At 39.0% G+C, this 21,000-nt stretch overlaps 1 protein-coding gene across 1 annotated transcript; it reads left to right on the forward strand.

The window, feature by feature from the left end:
* Nucleotides 1–2,534: 2,534 nt before the first annotated feature.
* On the forward strand, nucleotides 2,535–20,653 carry LOC140138332 (uncharacterized). Its single transcript, XM_072160239.1, has 7 exons — nucleotides 2,535–2,570; nucleotides 13,008–13,145; nucleotides 13,748–14,080; nucleotides 14,618–14,975; nucleotides 16,262–16,738; nucleotides 18,112–18,564; nucleotides 19,953–20,653. Exons 2-7 carry the CDS (start codon nucleotides 13,017–13,019, stop codon nucleotides 20,651–20,653), a joined length of 2,451 nt encoding a protein of 816 aa, XP_072016340.1. The 5' UTR covers nucleotides 2,535–2,570; nucleotides 13,008–13,016.
* The last annotated feature ends 347 nt before the right edge of the window (nucleotides 20,654–21,000 follow it).

Consider the following 21,000-nt stretch of genomic DNA (forward strand, 5'->3'; position numbering starts at 1 on the left):
ATATCAAAGTTTAAATAAAAAAATTCAATCTAATGGATTAAAATTTCAATCTTTAAAATTTTTAATATAATTCAAATTATATCTAGCCTACATCCAAGTTTGGAATTGTATCTTATCACAAACGCACACAGCGATTAAGATTTTAAATTTCGGAGTACGGGAAATACTCATCTTCCCACGGTTGGGGGAGGGGCTATAACCAAAAGCATAATGTTGATCGACAATCCTTCCTTAATACACGTAAACTGTATTCATGGCCATTCTAAATAATTTGTTATGGGTGTGGAGGGTGGGAAAATGTTCCGAGTAAGCAATATCTTAGGGCCTACACAGCAAAAACACTGTTTAAAATGTCGCTGTTTTAAACGATGTTGTTCATACTTTGAACAACATTGTTTAAAAGACAGTCCTTGAATTTTAAACAGTGTGTGTTTAATTCATGAATAATACCAAAAAAGGAACTTTTAAACAACGTTGTTTAAACAAGATTGAATTTTGCAAAAGAGGGGTTTCCTTCCTTGAAATCAGGGGCAGATTCATCATCATCTGATCATCATGGCGGATGACTATGTGATTGACTTGCTCAAGTGGGAAAATGCCAGACCTAATTGATACATTCAGAGGTAAGTGTTTGGTTTAAATATTGTTTGATGTAATAGTGTATTATAGGAACACACAGTACTCACAGTTCAGTGTGTGTTGTACATGCTAAATGATGCAAGCTGTGCAGTAGTACCGGTATGCAGCCGTGACAAGTACAGTGTGAGTGTAAGCTATAACCACATCAAACAATATTTAAACCAAACACTTACCGTTTAAAACTATGTATGTTTTAAACAACAGCCATAAACAGCTTTAAACAACTGTTTGTTTTAAAAATTGTTCACAATCAAATTAAAACTTGGAGGGTGGTGATGCATTTGTAGGCCCCTAATGTTCGCAATAAAATTAAAACTTGGAGGGTGGTGATGCATTAAATTTGTAAAATTGTATGTATTTACGAACCGCGAAAGACGGGTGACCGCTAGTTATTATCAATTGAGGGGTTCACTGACTTCTGGTGCGTAGTCAAATTGTTGGAACTTTCGGAATTCTGGAATGGCCCATCGAAAAAGTTGCAAAAACGAGGAATTATCAGGCACTTAGACTTTAAATCCCTAGTCACTTTTGACTAGAAGAACTAGTCAAATTTGACTAGATTGCGGGGTGCAATAGGATACAAGACTCTAGTCATTTTGACTAGGATAATCTAGTCGACAGGAACGACTAGGGAGTCTTGTCAAAACATGACCAGAATATCTAGTCATTTTTTTTTTCACTTTTGACTAAAATTTTGTAACGACGGGTTCATGCTATTCTCTTAATCAAAGTTCTGATCATAAAACCACGATTAAGTCCCATAAAAATCGTTATGTTAGAGACACACTGATTAGCTAAGTTCAGGTAGTCCTATTTAGTGGTAGTAGGAAGGTCAGCAATTTGTCCCTACTTATACTCCTATGCAACAGCAGTATTTCGTCAATTTCTAGGAAACTTGACCTGAGAGATTATTATTTTAATAACTTTGGTTATTTCTTAATAAATTGACACGACTAATCAGGCCCGTACGCAGTGGGTGGGGGGGGTGGTTGCGATGCACCCCACTCCCTCTAATTCGGAAAAGTATAGCGGTACTGAGGCCTTTTTAAGTTAGAAGTCCCAAAATTTCGGGGAAAAAATCAGTCCACTTTCCCACCCCCTTGAAAAAAAGTCCACTTTTTCAAAATCAGCACCCCCCCCAAATGAAATCCTGCGCACGGGCCTGCGACTAAACTGATTGCTGTTTTAGGCTGTTAGGCCTATTTATTATAGCTAGGCCTATAGGCCTAGGCCTACTTGTGTTTGAAAGTTTTCATTGTGGTGGGATTTTTTTTCTTACGTTATAAATAGGCCTATATTCCTAAAAATAAAGTACCAAATGTTTTGATAAAATACCCTCAAAATAAAGTTTACCTAGTATTTCATGACCAGGCTCTGATTCATGACATCCCCTGGCCGCCTCCAGGCGGTGATGGAAGCGATATCGCCAATTTTGAGGTCGCCATTGGATTAACACATAATCATGAAATCTTCACAAACAATTCTAAATTTGTTATGTGGTGTCAAAGCAAAATTATCTTACTCTAAAACCGTCGGGGTACGACAATGTACCACATTGCAAGTATGTTAATTTTCCATTTGTAATTGCTAACCGTGTATTTTGAATGGGGCTGTCAGCCGTCTTCGCCAGCCTCGTACGTCACGTGTTGCGCTTCCTATGCCGCCTGGCCGCCTCTGTCAAACAATATAGGCTAAGTAAATTGCCTCTCAAGATATTCAACAGTGTCAATGTGTGTTGCCTTTCGGCTGCGTATTATGTTTTAATCAATGGACTCTTCCTTGATAGACCCGGAAGAGTAAACTTGCAGGCCTCGGAATGTAAACATAAATTATCACAGTGCTTTCATTGGTGATGACTGGACGAGTTATCTTGTCCCTGAGACTTGATTTGAGCATTTGAGCAATGAATTCTGTGATTTACGCCCAATTTTGTAGGTATCTAACGCTGCTATATTTCAGTTAGTTGTACTAAATGTACTGTAACTTGTAATGTCATTGTTGTTTATCACTATAGAAAGTAAGTAAGCTTACTTATACCTCCCCGGGATACCTCCATGCTTGACCCAAATTAGCCCGAAACATCATGGCCCTGTTCCTTCCTCACTTCGTACGGAGAAGGACAGTGGAAATCGTAGTGACGGAGGTGTGAGTACCTCGGGCTAGACCCAAATATATGATTTTTTTATGGTGATAAGACAATCGCACATATGGAATTTTAGGGGAATTTTGATAGTAGTTCCATTAAAAAAAGGGAGCAATTGCCGAATAGGGTGCAACTCTACTAGTCAAGTTTCAAGTTTTTATTTGGAATTCACTTTTACATCAGCGGCACTCATCTATCTGATGGTGCATCCAAGACATTAAATATACAAACAAAGCTTAATAATTATCAACAATTATAATAACAAAGTAAAAATATACTCAAGCAAAGGGTACATATAAATAATCTAAAGTGAGGAAGAGGGCTAAAGAAAGAGAACGGATGAAAGAAAGAAAGAAAGAAAGAAAGAAAGAAAGAAAGAAAGAAAGAAATAACTTAATCAATTGTTACAAAAAAAAGACACGTACAGTGTCATACAGATATACTTATACTTTATAATACATGTTTGTATGAGCTTCATAAATCAATACATTAATATGGGTTATGAGATCATAAGTCTTTCAATATATTACTCCTTTCTTTCCACGCATCAGTGAGAAACATTTTACTACATTTATCAAGTATAGACCCTAGATCATAGCTATCTTCAAGATGTTATCTAAGAGGAGATGGTGTCTAATATTTGCATCCCCAACCGAGAACATATGCCAAATTACTTCCCACCCTTTAGAACATAGATCTCTTTCAAGTCTTTTGAAGTGGTCGCTCCTTATGTAGTCCAAACTTGTACAATTGAGTAGAAAGTGATCAACTGATTCCTCCTGGTTTAAATTGCATAACTTACAAAGACACGTGTTGATATCTGACCAGGACTTTTCCTTCCTTCCAAATCTAAAGAATTAGAGCGGGCTTTGAATTTTAAGTTTGACCCATAAAAATTCAGTTTATCAAGTAGGTATGGTTCTAGTGATGGTCGCTCTTTGTACCTAACATAGTCGTCAAGAGAAGATTTATTCAAGGCTTTGATTCTCCAATTGTCATAATCAAGCTCTTCTTATTTACATTCTTAAAGGTGTTTGACCAATCTGCATTGTTTGATTGGTCGGTGAACCCATAATTGTAAAACATACTCATATTACATTTCTCTAGAGAACTTTCCATATCACAAAGCCAGCCCCATTTCAATTTGTCTTTGACTTGGAAGATTGCTTTAAACAATAGTTTTGGTAACCTGTTTTCATCCATATCCTGAAGCCTCTTAAAGTACTTGGCACGAATATTATTTTGGATAGAGGCAATAGTTTGCCATCCAAGATCACCATATTCGCTACTTGCACGGTTCCGCCATTATGCACTATGTGCGGGGAGAGCCTCGAACTGGCAGCATACATGAATGGGAATTGAACTAGTCATAACTTTCTGTGTAAGGTTACATAATTCTTCCTTTCATGTATGCTGCCAGTTCGAGGCTCTCCCCGCACATAGTGCATAATGGCGGAACCGTGCAAGTAGCGAATAGGGCCTCTTTAGCAACGTTTCTTGGTGCTTTGAGAATAGCTCGAGCCATGTGGTATTGAATATTTTCGAGCTTGTCTATCACTGTGATACCTTTACAAAACCATATTGCACATGCGTAATTGATTGATGACAGTCCAATTGATTTCCATAGGAGATCACCATAATATACCCTATTAAAGTCATCTTGGTCATCAATTATTGATTTGATATAACTAATTAATCGATTACCTCTTTTAACAACTTCCTCGATATGAGAGTGATCTGACATGTTCCTTGAAATGGTAACACCTAAATATTTGTACTTTCGTTGACCTCTGTGATGAAACTATTACAAAGTTTCCATTTTCTATCTACATTAACACGCTGCCCGGTGATGAGAACATTCGATTTGGTATAATTAAACGACATTTTGCATTTATTAGAAAACTCGCTTGCTGTGTTAAGGAGTAGGTTAAGGTCATTATCATTATTTCCAATCAGAACTACATCGCTGCCCAAAACAAACAGCCAATATTTGTACCGAAAATACTTACACCTAAGGTTTTGGCCTTGATCATTTTTGCAAGCTCATTAATGTAAATGCAGAAGATAATTGGCTTAAAGGACACAGCCTTGTTTCACACCTTCATCTACAGTAAAGAAATCAGTTTCTACATCTTGGAATATTACTTTACTTTTTACATTTTTGTACATGTTTATAATGATATTTAAAAGATTACCCTCAATACCAATACTCTTCATAGATTTAAACAGTCCTTCTCGCCAAACTGTGTCAAAGGCTTTCTTAAAGTCAAGAAAAGCCATAAATGTTTGCTTGCCTTCAGCTTGTCGCGTTGCAATAATACTTTTAAGGTTGAATATATGGTCTTCGCAGCGCCTGTCTTTACGGAAACTGCCTTGCACTTCAGTTAGAATATTGTTATCTTCAATAAACTTTGACACAGTTTGCGCGATAATCCTATATACTTTTGAGACACAAGATGTTAAGGTTATCCCCCTGTAATTGTCAAGATCTTTAACATTGTCAAGATCTTTAACCTTGCAGGCCTCGGAATGTAAACATAAATTATCACAGTGCTTTCATTGGTGATGACTGGACGAGTTATCTTGTCCCTGAGACTTGATTTGAGCATTTGAGCAATGAATTCTGTGATTTACGCCTCAATTTTGTAGGTATCTAACGCTGCTATATTTCAGTTAGTTGTACTAAATGTACTGTAACTTGTAATGTCATTGTTGTTTATCACTATAGAAAGTAAGTAAGCTTACTTATACCTCCCCGGGATACCTCCATGCTTGACCCAAATTAGCCCGAAACATCATGGCCCTGTTCCTTCCTCAATTCGTAAGGAGAAGGACAGTGGAAATCGTAGTGACGGAGGTGTGAGTACCTCGGCTAGACCCAAATATATGATTTTTTATGGTGATAAGACAATCGCACATATGGAATTTTAGGGGAATTTTGATAGTAGTTCCATTAAAAAAAGGGAGCAATTGCCGAATAGGGTGCAACTCTACTAGTCTTATTACAAGACTGCTCCACCCCAACCCTAAACCCTAACCCTAAACTCCGTAAACGAGGACTGGACTCAAGTCTAGCAAGTTGTACCCTATTCGGTAATCGTACCAAAAAAAGCTGCTATCATAATGAGACTATTAAAGATCTAGAAACACCCCCTAAATGCCGTTTTGGAGAATTTTGCTAGATGGATCCAGTGATGCCAACGCCGCGCCTTACAATGCTTAGGCGCACAATTGGGCTATTTGGCGATCACTTGCCGCTACTCAAAAAAGCATGCCGCTACTTACATACATACATACATACAAAAGTACATTTAATATAGCGCTGTTACATCAAGATCAAAGCGCAGTATGAACCAGTGAAAAACGGCAATAAGAGAAAATGGCAAATATATAATATACAATACAAGCAAAAACATTATTCATCATTTGGATACAAGTGTGTTTTCAGACATTTTTTGAACTTGGAGAGTGTGTCACAGTTTCTGATTTCAGCTGGTAAGTTGTTCCAGATGTGCGGAGCGATATATATGTAAAAGTCCGGTTATGAGCAGATATGAGTGTTTTAGTAGGAGTGCGTTCGGATAGCGGGTGATGTCAGAAGCTGAACGAAGACTAGCTCAGTGCGGCTGGTACAGAGTCATGCAAGATGCTAAATAGTCGGGCGCAGCTCCATGGAGGCACTTATAGACGAGTACAATGATCTTAAATGTTATACGGTCTTTGACAGGTAACCAGTGCAGTTGTTGTAAGCACGGCGTGGCATGGTCAAATTTCAGCGCACCACAAATTAACTTCGCAGACCAGTTTTGTATGCGTTGGAGCCGTTTGATGTCAGTTTTGTTGGAGCCAAGTAATAAAGCATTACCGTAATCGAGTCTTGATAGAACTAGAGCCGGATGACAGAGTGACAAGAATCAAAGTCAAGATATTTGCGAATCGCGATATATTTCTGAGTTGATAGTTGAGACTGGTGCAGAGACTTGTGATATGAGAAGACATTGTCATTGAAGTGTCAAAGACAACTCCCAGATTACGGACATTCTCAGAAGGTGTTATTGTCTTACCGCAAACTTGCAAGGATACAGGAGGCATCTTGCACTTGAGATGTTCAGGAACAGCAACAAAAACTCTGTCTTCTCTTCATTGAGCTTGAGCATGTTCTTCGTCATCCATGACTTGATGTCAAAAATGCACGAAGAGAGCTGTGAGAGCGAAGTTGTGATTGATTGTGGGTCACATGGATTGAATGGCAAATACAGTTGTATGTCATCAGCATACGTATGGAATTGCAGTCTGTGCTGCCGTACTATGTGACCAATGGGAACAGAGTAGATGGTGAATGACTGTGGGCCCACGATCGACCCCTGAGGTAGGCCATACTTCAAAACATGAGAGTTGGAGAACACCCCATCAATACAAACACATGATGTTCTCTCCGACAGGTAAGATTTATACCATTCCAGCGCAGTCCCTGTTACACCGATGTCATGATGAAGGCGATCAAGCAAGATTGAGTGGCTCACAGTGTCAAACGCTGCACTTAAGTCCAAAAGGACTAGGAATACACCTCTGCGCTGAGAAACATGCTGCATGATGTCGTCTTTAACTTTCAGCAGGGCCGACTCAGTACTGTGTGAAGTCCTGTAAGCCGACTGTAAGGGTTCACGTAGATTTTCTCTGGTCATGTAATCATTGATGTTATTGACAGCCTGTTTTTCGATGACTTTCGACACAAATGGTATGTTTGATACTGGGCGATAGTTTCTTAACTCGTTGGGGTCCAGCGATTGTCTAAAATTGGGCTATACTTTTGCCAGTCTCGGGCCGCGGCACTAATTTGATGTATTTTCCTTTCAATTTAGCCGATTTGTTAAGGTTTTGAGTCTTTGAAGCTCCAAATTGAAATTACAATGGGTTTTGTGACCATTTATTGATCGGTCAGTAACTTCCCAGTAAGTACCGGACGTTTCAAAGTCAAGTGCTTTTCCGCCCAATTGGGTGTTTTGTGTTCTAAAATCAAATAAATAAGCACAAATATCAGGTATTGGAAAATTATTTAAAAAATAAAAATTGGGCTACTTGAGAATCCTTTACCGCGGCCTGGCGAGTCAATGCGCCGCGCCTTGACGCTTAAAAGTTTTGGCAACACTGGCTGAATCTTTTTGATGCGGGAAGTCAATCTTTGACAAGATGTAACTTTGCTACGGAAAGTGCTATGAAAAAAAGGTATTCAGTGTTGGCTTTGTTTACTCAAGGGCTTTAATTTGATATATAAAATGATGCAGTTTGATGGCAAATTTGAATTCACCTAGCATTGGTGACAAGTAAGATGTATATTATAGGGGCAAGGACTACAACTACGCTGGAAATTTATTTCAGCACAAACAGCAGTTGCTAGTTGTGGAGTTATAGTCAAATATGATGGAAACCCAATATTTGATCAATAAATCAATAACTACTTGAGTTGCTGAATTTTCAGTGCAGTAGTTGTAGTCCTTGCCCCGGGTAACTTCCATTTGAAATACTCACTCCAGTTGTGGAAGATATAGGTAAAGGCATAATACAGGGGGAGTATTGGTGTCAAAATGATTAAGGGGGGTACTACACCCCTGCCCAATTTTGTGCCTATTTTTGCTTTTTTCTCAAAAATTATAGCGCATTGGTGACAAGTAAGATTTGTATAATATAGGGGCAAGGACTACAACTACTACACTGGAAATTTTATTTCAGCACAGACAACAGTTGTGGAGTTACAGTCAAAAATGAGGGAAAACCAATATTTGATCAATAAATCAATAACTACTTACCTTGAGTTGCTGAATTTTCAGTGCAGTAGTTGTAGTCCTTGCCCCTATAATACATATCTTACTTGTCACCAATATGCTATAATTTTTGAGAAAAATGCAAAAATAGGCACAAAATTGGCCAGGGGTGTAGTACCCCTTAACCCTGACTAATTACAAATTTACATTAAAAAAAACATACCACAGGGGTAGTGTTGATTTTAAATGGAATAGCCCAGTGGGCTAGGGGATATCTTCCACAGGGGGATATGAATTTCAAGAACTAGGGGTGTAGGCTTAAATTATTGCGGTTTGTTTATCCATTTAACTTGACCGCAATCCTGTCAGTTACCGGATTTCAACATGGAGACCGGGGGTTGGGGTTAGACTTGATCCACCAGTCCTTCAACTGCTTACGCACGGTCATCGGGTTGTGCTTGCAGGTGAGGACTGGTAACGATTGCGTTCGAAAATTGGAGCATTTATTAGCTCATGAATAATTAATTAGTTCTTATCACGTGGTCACAGCATCTCCTTTTAAGGATGTTATAATTTATTATGAATGAAATATTTGCATTGTTTACTATAATCATGACATTTGACATGAAATTATAAATAAATAAACAAATTTGTACTGCCTGAATATTTATTCTTTCTCATTTCACACATCATTTTCCAGGCCGTTTTTCCATGCATTTTTGAGTTGTCACTGCGTCTCCTCATGCTTTAGCTCTTTGACTTGCAAAATATGCATTGTTTTTCCTTTTTTTTTTTTTTTTTTATTACGCACGTGGGAAATTGAAATAAAAATATATTGATTGTAATACAATATTTCACTTTTTTTTTTTTTTTTTTTATTAATTGTTCAACTTGATTCACGTGTATTTTGTTTCTATGACCAGTGTGTTTGTTTATATTAGGGGGCTGTCATTTTCTTCGAAAGGGGGTGGGTCATGAATATACTGGGGATCATAGAATTTTTAGACCAAAAATAGAGGCGGTTATAATTTTTACCCCAAAATAGAATAGAAGGCTGATGTTTAAGTTTTGCATGCCTCGCGCCTTACTAGTTCCGGTGATGAATAATTTGTCGTCAGTCTGTGTAGGTGGGAGGGGGTCATAAAACTTTTCGACTCGAGATAAGGGAGTCGTAAAAAAAATTAGCCAGCGATAGGGGGTCATAAAAATTTACTTAGATTATACCGTTTGTAAGTCATGTATAAATGTGCAGTTGGGAGTGGGCCTAGGACTACGGTGATGGGATTGGTAGTCAGTATAGTGTTACGGCACGGTAGTCACAATGTTACGCAACTTACGTTGCGTAACTTACATTGCGTTGTTAATTTCACGCAACGTGACATCCCTTTACGTTATGTAACTTATGTTGCGTTGCGCAATTTACGTTGCGTTGGTTGTTAAGTTACGCAACGTAACTTACTTTGAATAACTTACATTGCGTAACCTCGTTACGCAACTTACGCCACACAACTTACGTGGCGTAACTTACGCTCGTAACTTACATTGCGTTGTTAATTTACGCAACGTGACACCCCTTTACGTTGTGTAACTTATGTTGCGTTGCGCAATTTACGTTGCGTTGGTTGTTACGTTACGCAATGTAACTTACGTTGAATAACTTACATTGCGTAACCCACGTTACGCAACTTCACGTCACACAACTTACGTGACGTACTTTAAGTTGCGTTGCGTTGTTGATTTACGGAACGTAATCTTCGTTACGCAACGTAACGTAACTTACGCTGCGTAACTTCACGCTGCATTGCGTTGTTAAGTTAAACGTAACTTACGTTATGCAACATAACTTACGCTATGCGTTGTTAATTTACGCAACATAACTTACGTTACGCCACGTAACTTACGTGTCGTACCTTACATTGCATTGTTAAGTTACCCAACGTAACTTACAAACGTACCTTATGTTTCGTAACTTACTTCACAATGTTACGCAACTTACGCTCTAATAACGGTAGGTACACGGCTAGGCTGTAGACTACAGCAAGTCATGCAAGTGTAACACCGTGCATACATAACGATACGATGTGTGTATAATAGTTCCAATCTTAGACTAATGTGGGGTGCGTGAGACGTAGACTACGGCAAGTATAATGCCCTGATGGTACGATGCATGAGGGCCCAGCCATAGACTACGGTAAGTGTAATGCCTAAATGGAGAAATGCGTGCAAGGCCCAGCCGTGAGACTTGGAAAAAGTTAGGTAAATAGGATTACATGTACCGTACATAGTCATGGTACTACTAGCATAATACTAGGCCTAGCATGACCAGTATTTTGTCCTACATTCATGCAAAACATACCATGACAGGCTAGGCCTATCATTCTTCTAGGCTTACTCACATTTGAATACTTTGTGGCTAAGCCTAAGCCATGAAGCCCGAGCCTAGGCATGATAGGCCTAGTCATAATTGTTGGACTCCGCTTTTGGATCAAGTCTTTGTCAAATTGTAAAATTGAGTCTTGAGATCCAACCCATGATTTGGCATGAAGACATGAACTTACCAGTTTTTTAACATGAAGAATACCATCCATTCGATTTCAAGTGCAGTGCAGCGCCTGATGTAGGAGTCGTGCAGTTGCACAGCACAGTTCTCGGTGAAGCAAGTTACAATGTATTGACAGCGGGACTGACAGGCGTGCAATGACAAGCATACTGAGTATGCTTGTCATTGCACGACTGTCACTCAGATTCAGACTTGACATACACTGTGACATCGTAATTTAAATTTGTAAACCAGCACCATCACGGTCACACTGTTCATGGTTTGATTATGACATCGAAGACGCGGGCGGGTTCAAGAACATGACAACATTAGCTCTTCGTGCAGCATATCTGTCAATTATGCATGTCTGAATCTGATGTACATGACATGTATGCCGTAGGCGCTACATGCCTATCATGCCATGGTCATGTCAGATGGTATGCAATCATCATGATCATTCATGACCATCACGACAATGAATTTCTTTGTCTGTCTTGAGACCGTGCATGACTTAGTAGCTTTCTGTAGTACTTACATGCTTAGCCGGTGCCTAGGCTACACTGATCAATGAATAACATACAAATTACGTGTGTATACAATCCGTATAGTTGAATTTATCTGGCTGCTTGTTGAAAGTGTACATACAAAACAAGAATTGCAAACTAGAAAATACCGATCGCAGTATAAATAAAAAAAAAATGCCTCCTATTTTGCTCTAAAATAACCCATGACTTCAGATAAACGGTCTAAAAGATAACTAGCAACGCCACCTTCAACTTCTCCAGCCAAAGTTTCAGCATTGACAATCAGGTTTGAAATTAAACATATTTTGTTGTTTTTTCTATGCACTTTCACACAGACAAGCTGATGGCATCTCTCTGCTCTGATTTCACACAAAAAAAAAATTTCATGAATAATTAATCACGTATCATCTCTTCTACAAGCCCTAACTGGCCGTACAACAAGTATTGTGCAGGCGCCAACGATAATACTGCTGATGAGTTTGAGCTAGTTTCTACGCCATTTATTGAGCTACTATGACGCCCGACGTGTTTTCGCGTGAAAACAATACAATACAAAAGAATTAATCGCCCCACTTTTTTGCACGGTTCGTTCTCAGGCCCCGAATCGAGAAACGGCCATTTTATTCCGCCATGTTGATTGTTTCGAGATCGGGGCCGAGGGACTCAGGCTAGGTTGGGGTGGGGAATTGAGGGAAGATCCTACAAATAAGTTCTTTGGATCGGGGGAAGATTCTCAATTTTGAAAATTTTGTATTTTGGGTACAGATGTAACAGTACCGTAGGTATTTATCCACAACTGGTCTTGGAGGCAACGATTTTGGCCTTTGGGGGAAAACAAGAAAAACATAGGGTCTTGACAGGGGCTATTTTTAGTATAAAGTCACTGCATGTTGGCAATGTAAAGTTTTGTTGATCAAAGAGTGGCGACAAGCTTGTGGGAAGGGGAAGAAATTTTACCTGAAAGTGACCATACTGTATGTGCTATTAAAGCATCCTTATTGAGTTTGTCAAATGACATAGAAATATTTTAAGCACAGATTTTTAATTCTCACTGCACAGAATTTTAATCTCACTGCACAAACGTGCCAGGAGGTGTGTTAAAATTGCCCCTGGGTCTTGAGGGGCAAGACAAGAACAATACAGGGCCGGGGGGGGGGGGGGGACAAATGAGCAGACAAGCAGGTGTTCCTCTTATCGAGTGCACATACATGTAATGCTAATCTTAATATTGAGCATGTTAAGTGCCCCCACCCCACCACCAGGTCCACATGTTAGTTTAACTTAATTCGGAAATGCATCATGAACATTTCCAGCTTTGCAAAATATACTGAAAATAGTTGACATCAAATGGTGTGGGTTCAGTGGTAGTAATCAAATTCCTTTGGTGATTTCCAAAACAGGAAAGCATCATGCCAAGAAAAGAAGGACTGTCTGCAATAACAAAAGGTGCAAGGATAAAGAGAAGGAGACGTGCAAATATAAAGTGTGCAAATGAAACCGCTGCAATTTCTGTGCCCGGGAAATTTGAATATCGCGTGGTGAGAGACGGCTGTTTTTATTTGTTTTTAAGGTCAATATGAGTTTGTTTTAAGTAAAACCACATGATTCTTATTTTTCTAACATATAAGTTTTCTAACACATAATGTTGTGATTGCCTGAGTGTTTCTTTAATGGTTATTTGTCTATCCATTTAAACGAACCACAATCCTGTCAGTTACCGGATTTTAACATGGGGTCTGGGGGAATTGAGGGAAGATACTACAAATAAGTTCTTTGGGGGAAGATTCTCAATTCTGAAAATTCTGTATTTTGGTTGCAAGATGTAATGTAACAGTAGGTATTTTTCCACAAATGGAGGCAAAGATTTGGGTCTTTGGGAGAAAACAAGAAACACGTGGGGTCTTGAGGGGAACACAAGAACAATACGGGGCCGAGAAACAAAAAGGTCTTACTCTTATCGAGTGCACAAAATGCTAATCTTAATATTGAGTGCCCCTCCCCCCCACCACCACCAGGTGCACATGCAGAAATGCATTTGAACATTTCCAGCTTTGCAAAATATACTGGTAATAGTTGACATCAAATGGTGTCGGGCTTAGTGATATTAATAATCAAATTCCTTTGTTGATTTCGAAAACAGGAAAGCATCATGCCGAAAGAAGGACTGTCTCCAAACACGAAAAGTGCAAGGATTGCGAAAAGGAGGCATGCAAATGAAACCGCTGCAATGACCGAGGCACCACTCCATACGAAACGTACCAAATATGCTTTACGCGCTCAAAAACCAAAAGAAGAATCAATGTATCGACAAACACGAAAATACAACGCCCTCAAATTTCAAGAACAAATCAACAGCGGGCAAATGGATACCAAGTGTTCTTATTGTGGAGCTGTAAGATGGAAGAATGAACCTCTTGGAATGTGTTGTGCAGGTGGCAAAGTCATTCTACCACCATTAGTACCAGACAGGCAGGTATGTCTAGAAATGTTTCTCTGGTTTATCTGCATTTGCATGTTATGTTTCCATTTGTAATTCATGTTTAATTGTGCTAGTGTACGTTGTGTGATTCTTCTTTTCCCTGCATGTTACCGGGGTATATTGATATTAAGAATAATAATTTTAAAGCATCAATTTGATCTTGAGTGCTAGTTTGGAATGTTGGAATGTTTCTATGTTCCAGTGTATGATATGTGTAGGCCTCTTCCCTTGTTTGTATGATTATGTTAGGATGGCGGGTAAGCCTCATTAATTGATCTTGTACACTGGTATGTAATGTGTCGCTTTTACTGTTTACCCTGACTGCTCATATTAGAAGTACCAGACTTGAGTCCTGTTTATCAGGGACAGTGGTGTAGCTCTGTGGTTATAGAGCATTCACCCTGCAAGCCAGATGGGTTCAAGACCCTGCACATGCAGGTATGTCCAGAGATTTGGTGACTTTGTACTAATATTGCTTTCCAAATACGTACATCTAGCTTTTTTTTTTTTTATTCCATGATTTCATTTCAGACCTTAATAACGCACAAGACAGCAGGAGTGAGACAGGAAGCACACCCGGGAAGCACCACGTCTGGAACATATCTATATGTGAAGCGGGCAACTATCCTAGATATTATCAGGAAAGATCTACCAGCAGATGAAATAAACAAACTTGTGTTTCAAGCAATTTGTGAGGAACAATCCATCGGTATCAAATATACGAAGCGACTGAAGGGTCAGATTTGCAACATGGTCACTGAATTAAGATCATTGTTCTCACTTCATTTAAAAACATGGCATTGCAGAGTGCAAGCCTCAGAGTTCATCAGCAGGGAGCAATTTGAGCAAAAATGCAGAGAGGGTGAGCAAAATGGACAGCTGAAGATGTGTAAGTAGTAATTAAGCAGTATGAAGATATCTAAAAAGAGATATTTTCTGTGTCAGATGGTTTTGCCAGTTTTAAGGCGGCAAGATATTTTGTGCTTAATTATAGAGGGCCAGGGGATTCACTCTTATCATTATAAAATATTAGTAACCAAAGTTTGTTGTATCTGATCCAAATAAATGCACTTACTGTGTACGTTTCAGCAATCACTGTTGCCTTTGTCAACAGGAGTGACTGCAATCTACTGACAACCATATGCTAGAGGGATTTCCAGCGTGATTTTTTGGGTTGCCTGGTTTTCCTTCTGGGGAGTTTTTTGATCCCTGTTGCACAGGAACTCATCAAAAATCTGAGAAAGCTGGTACTGCCCCTCATCTCTGGTCATAGTTGTATGCCCCCTCTTTCTTATTTCCACAGCTTCTTTAATCCAGTGCTTGTATCTATCTTGCTCTGTGCCAATGACCTCAGCTTCCCCCCCACCCAATGAATGAATTTACCAGTTTTCTCACATTTTTGATGTGTTTTTCACAAGGTCATATCTTAAAATCCTGTCCATCAAAATAAACCAAATTACACCATAGGTATTATATGGGGCCTATGATTACACACAGGATTACTTGAAAACTCTATTCTAAACACATGTCAGTAACCAAGCAGTTGTCCAACTGACACAACAGCAACATGCACTGACATGGAAAAGCTTCTTGAACCACATTCACAGCCCAATAATCCTGTGTGTAATTTTGGTTCATTTTGATGGACAGGATTTTAAGATAGGACCTTATGAAAAATTAAAAGTTTCTTTTTGAGCTCAATTTACTTAAAGCCATAGTATAACATTTCTGTAAAAATAGATTAGTATTTATTTTCCATAGAATGTTAGCTTTTACTGTCAGATATGTACCCTTTTAATTTTGAGCCGAACAAGTGAGGTAAAGCATAGAAAATTGGAATTTACTACTAACGCCCATGCATGTTACTCCCGCGGTTTTAATATGATACGATCCTCGGGGTGTGTGTGTATGTGTATCCCGCACACCGTGTACATACTGTGCATACATGTTAGATTAATATTTCCATCGTAATAATGATGCCGGTTCCATCGTTTTATTCAAAATCTCGGATTTTGACAAAACTACAGCACCTAAAGTCTTGATTTTTGCAGAGTATCTTTATTGACCAAAGTACATTACAATCGTGTTAAAACCAGAATTAAAAAAAATTGAGGGCATTCTCCTCAGCAAATGTTATAATATGGCTTTAAATAATACTTTTGTTTACACTTACAGACATAAGGAGATCTAAACTAGTTGGCAACTTGAGTTCAGAAAAAATCTACACACTGACAGTAAGACGTTCACTGGCGCTAGATGTTATCAGGGAAGGTCTACACTTGGCAACAAAAGAACTGGCTCAGATGTTGTTTTTGGCAATATGTGATGAGATGTCTGTGAACTTGACCTTTACTGAACGACACGAGATGCAGATTGGGAACTATGCAAATATAATCAGGAAAAAACTTGTCAACATAGAGGATCCTGGCAAACATGTCTATTGGCAGTGTAAAGTGCTTATGTCAGAATTTGATAGTATGGAGCAGTTTGAGCAAGTATGTCAAGAGAATAAATTACGGCAAGAGCCGCAGAGTGTGAGCAGGAGAATAACTCGATCAAAACGAAGCAGTGCAGAGGAAGTACCTGAATCTGTAGATGAGAACCAAACGGAGATGTCACTGAGGGCTCTGCCACCTGTTATGCCATTTGGAGGTATGTTCAAATGCCTAGTACATGTTTGAGGGGGGTGGGGGTGCTTTGTGTCATGACACATCAAGAAATTTATTTTGAATTTTCATGTTATTTATGCCAAGATATTCAGTTTGGTGTAAGTAATATTAAAGATGGCGTCCTAAATGGCCATAAAGTAGGAGTTGCATTTATAGCAACATACAAATAATCTAATGATTTCTAGTTCTACTAGATTTATGGGTAGACAACTTGCGTTGTATCGCGCCCATCTTGTCCTCTTGAACCTAGAGGGTTGAGTGCAGATATTAAAACCGCGGATGGTACCTCTTCTCTTTTCAAATAGCTCTGACACTTTAACGTGCACAGGGATGAATCCTCCTGAACAAGGGACCAACTGCTTTACGAGACTTCTGAATCGCGGACATCGCACAATTCATACACTACCTATATCTGCATGTGCTAAGCAGTGTATGGGGGCGAGAAGAAATTCTACAATTAAATCAATTCTGTGATGAAACTGGACTTAATTGAAGGATTCCCGACCATATAGGAACTTTTTGGGAGGGAAGAGAATTTTCACCTAAGGCAAGCCCAAGGCTCGAACCCTCGCCGATCGTATCTTCCGGCCGACAGTGCAACGTCTTTTAAGACGTTAAAACCGCTCGGCCATCTCACCCTCGATGATCAATGTACCCTTGTAGGCTTGTACACACACTCACATCCACATTGTATTCTTTGTGAAATGGGGACTCTGTCATGGACCATTGAATGCAGATTTGTTCCTTCAACCCGGGCTTCAACCAGGGCAATGGCGAAGCTGGGATTTTTGAAAACTAACATTTAAACAGAAATGTTCACCCCCTCTATATTAACAAAGACAGACACATGTCATAATTGGAACCAGCAGCAAATCTTTTAGGTCAAATTTAAGATCTCATTTGTTGAAATCATTCAAGAAATAAAGACATGACGGTCCAAAAACCCAATGAAAATGCAAAAAGTTGCAGTTTGCGTCATTGCATGTCCTATTGATTTATAGACAAAGCATTCTCGAACAAGAGAACTTACTGTACGCCGTGCTTCCAATGATTAGCATGTTTAAACTAGCGTTGTGCTTTCATCGATTAGAGCACCAATGTGCAAATTTTTATTTTGTTACTTTCTTGGGGTTTAGATCACCATTTCTTTAATTCTCAACCAATTTCAACAACAACCAGTTTCAACAAATAAGGTCTTAAATAAGAGCTAAAGACGGTTTTGGCTGCTTGTTTTAATTTTGACATATTTGTCTTTGTTTAGGATATACAGGGGTGAACACAACTGGTACCTTAATTATTTGGCTAACTGTATGGCAGATTATTCAATTTCATGTAATTTCTAACTCTTTTATTCAGATTTGGATGGTGAACCAGAAGAAGGGACACATTCTGGAACCTGGGAGAATACTTTTATTTGTTCCGTTCGCATAAAACGGTCCACAGTTGCGGGTATGGTCAGCAGAAATAAGATGCTGTCAGACAAGCTATTTGCCGAACTTACCTTCAAGAAAATATGTGAGGAGAACTCAGTCCAGTTGAATTATACTCCAAGACTACAGAATCAAATTTTTGACTTCATATCCAAGTTTAGGGCCGAAATTCTGATGTTCAGTGGTCAGGTGTTACTAGACGAAGTTATACATCAACTAGAAGAGTGTCCACCATGGGCATGTAAAGTGTTGGTTTGGGAATTTGCTGATCAAAAGCAGTTTTATCAAGTTGTGTATAGAAACCATGAAAAACAGAAGGAGTGTGAGTCTAATGATTTATCACTGGTGCAACTGCTGTGGCAACGCTTCAATGAGTTGGGTAAGACTTAAGAGACTGTAATTACTAAATTGTATATCTGTATATTTGGCTCAAGAGTAGGTCTCTCACATAAAGTTGTAAGCAAGCGTGGTAAGACACTCAAGTAAATGGAATCATGAACCCAGCAAATATAAAGGGTGCATGCAGGGTATAAAACATTAATAATAATATTCAAAAACATTTTGGAAAGCTTGCTGCAAAATATTCTAACATACCATTGAATGTGATTAAAATGTTTGGACCAAAATCAAAACAAGTTTATGTTTTAAGATTTTTATGTGTGTTTGCTGGGAACATTAGCACCAATCTGTCTGAAATGTAGGGGGGATATTCAGCCTGAATTGTCAAAAATAGTTGCTGAAAAGTTGCCAAAAGGTGGGTCATTTTGCCCCCCTGCCCCCCTCCCCCCCTCCCGGATTGAGGCCCATGGCTAGGAAGTTAGCCAGTGAGATGCAAACTCCTCAGTATGCACAAAACAAGTTATACTAACTTTAGACCTGTTCTAACTATAATTAAAGACACAGATAAAAATAATTTATCGCATCTGACGTCATCTGTCAATCAAATTCGAGCACGGTTTGTTTACAAGTGTCGTGATGATGACTTGCTGAATGCGGATTTATAACTGGGTGCCTTATTGTTAATTTTGCACCTTCGACATGCAAACCATCTCAAAAGTTAGGTCTTTATAGTAGGAAACTTTCTTTGGTGAAGGCACCATGTCCACAATGCCTAGAAAAGCTGCTTTTTGCCTTGTAAAAGTACGGAATTTTTTGCCATTTGCTGCTATTCCTTTTCTCCGATCAGCACCAGATAGATCGGTCTTCCTTTTACGCGCTGATTAACCTGTGTTAACCAATCAAGGATCGTAATTGACAGTGACATCAGACGCGATAAATTCTTTTTATCTCGGTCTTTAATTATATGGAGGTTAGATTTAGGTCCAACAATTAAAGTGCATCATCTAATGATCTTAAGTTAGACTCAGATGGGCTATTTAAGACAGCAAGATGGGCTATTTAAGACACTAACACCAGTAGTGTCAAAGGTCACAGATTTAGGCCAAATTTAATTTTTGGTCAGTTTATCATCTGTGTAGACAGGTCTGAAATGCATTAAATGTCAACAGTGCAAATTTGGCAAGAGAAAGCTGGATATGAAATGCTTAAAATTCCGAGGAAGAAGTTGAGCTTTGGTGGCAATGATACGGGATGTAAATTGGAAATGGATGACTGCATACGTACATGCCGTGTCTTAATAATTCCTAACTTTAATTGATTAAAATGGCCACACACCTGCACACAGGCTAGCTGTGTCAAATGCACAAGCTCTGCACTCTGTATGGCCAGAATGATGACATTCACATTGTTTCCATTTTGACATTTCAGATTCCAGTGCAAGTGACAAGGCAGATTCCAGTGCAAGCCACAAGGCAAATTCCAGTCCAAGTGACAAGGCAGATTCCAGTGCAAGTCACAAGGCAGATTCTAGTGCAAGTCATAATGCAGATTCCAGTACAAGTGACAAGGCAACTTCCAGTCCAAGTCACAAGGCAGATTCTAGTGCAAGTCACAAGGCAACTTCTAGTCCAAGTGACAAGGCAGATTCTAGTGCAAGTCACAAGACAACACCAGATGATGTAGAATGTGATCAGACTAGATTAAACGTGAAGCATTCAACAATACAGCATATCCTGAAACAGAATCCAGATATGCCTGCTAGTTCAAACGAATTAAACAAGCTTGTGTTTGAAGCCATATGTCCTGAAATCTCTGTGGATTTGAAATTAACAGGACGATTGAAATATCAGATTTCTTGCTTCATCACCATTGTAAAGTCTGAGCTGAAATTAGATCAGGAAGTATATTGGCCATGCGAGCTGTGGCTTTCAGACTTTGTCAAGCAGGAGCAGTTTCACCATCTTCATAACAAGAATACAAGGGACCAATTACAAGAAGGAAGTGACATAAAGGAAGAGACAGATTCTGAAGTTCCAGGAGGAATTACCAAAGGTATGTACAGAGATATAAATTATCAGTGTACTGTAGCCTTTAACACTATAGGCAAAATATCTAATTCTCGATCATGAGAAGACTTAACTTCTGTGTCAGTGTACTAGAGCTCTTCTTTTCATGGAATAACATGATTTTGCGACTTCCATGACCGAACCATGATCTTGCCTAGTGACGACCATATTTGAAAACCTAGCTGGTTGGTCAATTCTCAAAAGCTGTGTCTGCGCCGTACTTGTGTAGTTTTTGCGTAGTACGCTCGACGCATGTGCACACACGTACCCAAGTTAGCTGTCATATTCGAGAATTTGATATTTTGCCTATAGTTATCTACATGTATGAATACTGGTTGCCACCTCCTACCATTATATCCTATTAATCCTAGACCACAGTCTTAGCCTAACCCATATGTGACATGATCAAG

Source organism: Amphiura filiformis, chromosome 17, assembly GCF_039555335.1.
Source record: "Amphiura filiformis chromosome 17, Afil_fr2py, whole genome shotgun sequence".
NCBI classification, from domain to species: domain Eukaryota; kingdom Metazoa; phylum Echinodermata; class Ophiuroidea; order Amphilepidida; family Amphiuridae; genus Amphiura; species Amphiura filiformis.

Coding starts and splice junctions, on each gene's coding strand:
- LOC140138332 (XM_072160239.1), top strand. CDS start 13,017: ATGCCAAGAAAAGAAGGACTGTCTGCAATAACAAAAGGTGCAAGGATA. Junction 14,976..16,261: donor AAATGGACAGCTGAAGATGT/GTAAGTAGTAAT, acceptor TTACACTTACAG/ACATAAGGAGATCTAAACTA. Junction 18,565..19,952: donor GCAACGCTTCAATGAGTTGG/GTAAGACTTAAG, acceptor TTGACATTTCAG/ATTCCAGTGCAAGTGACAAG.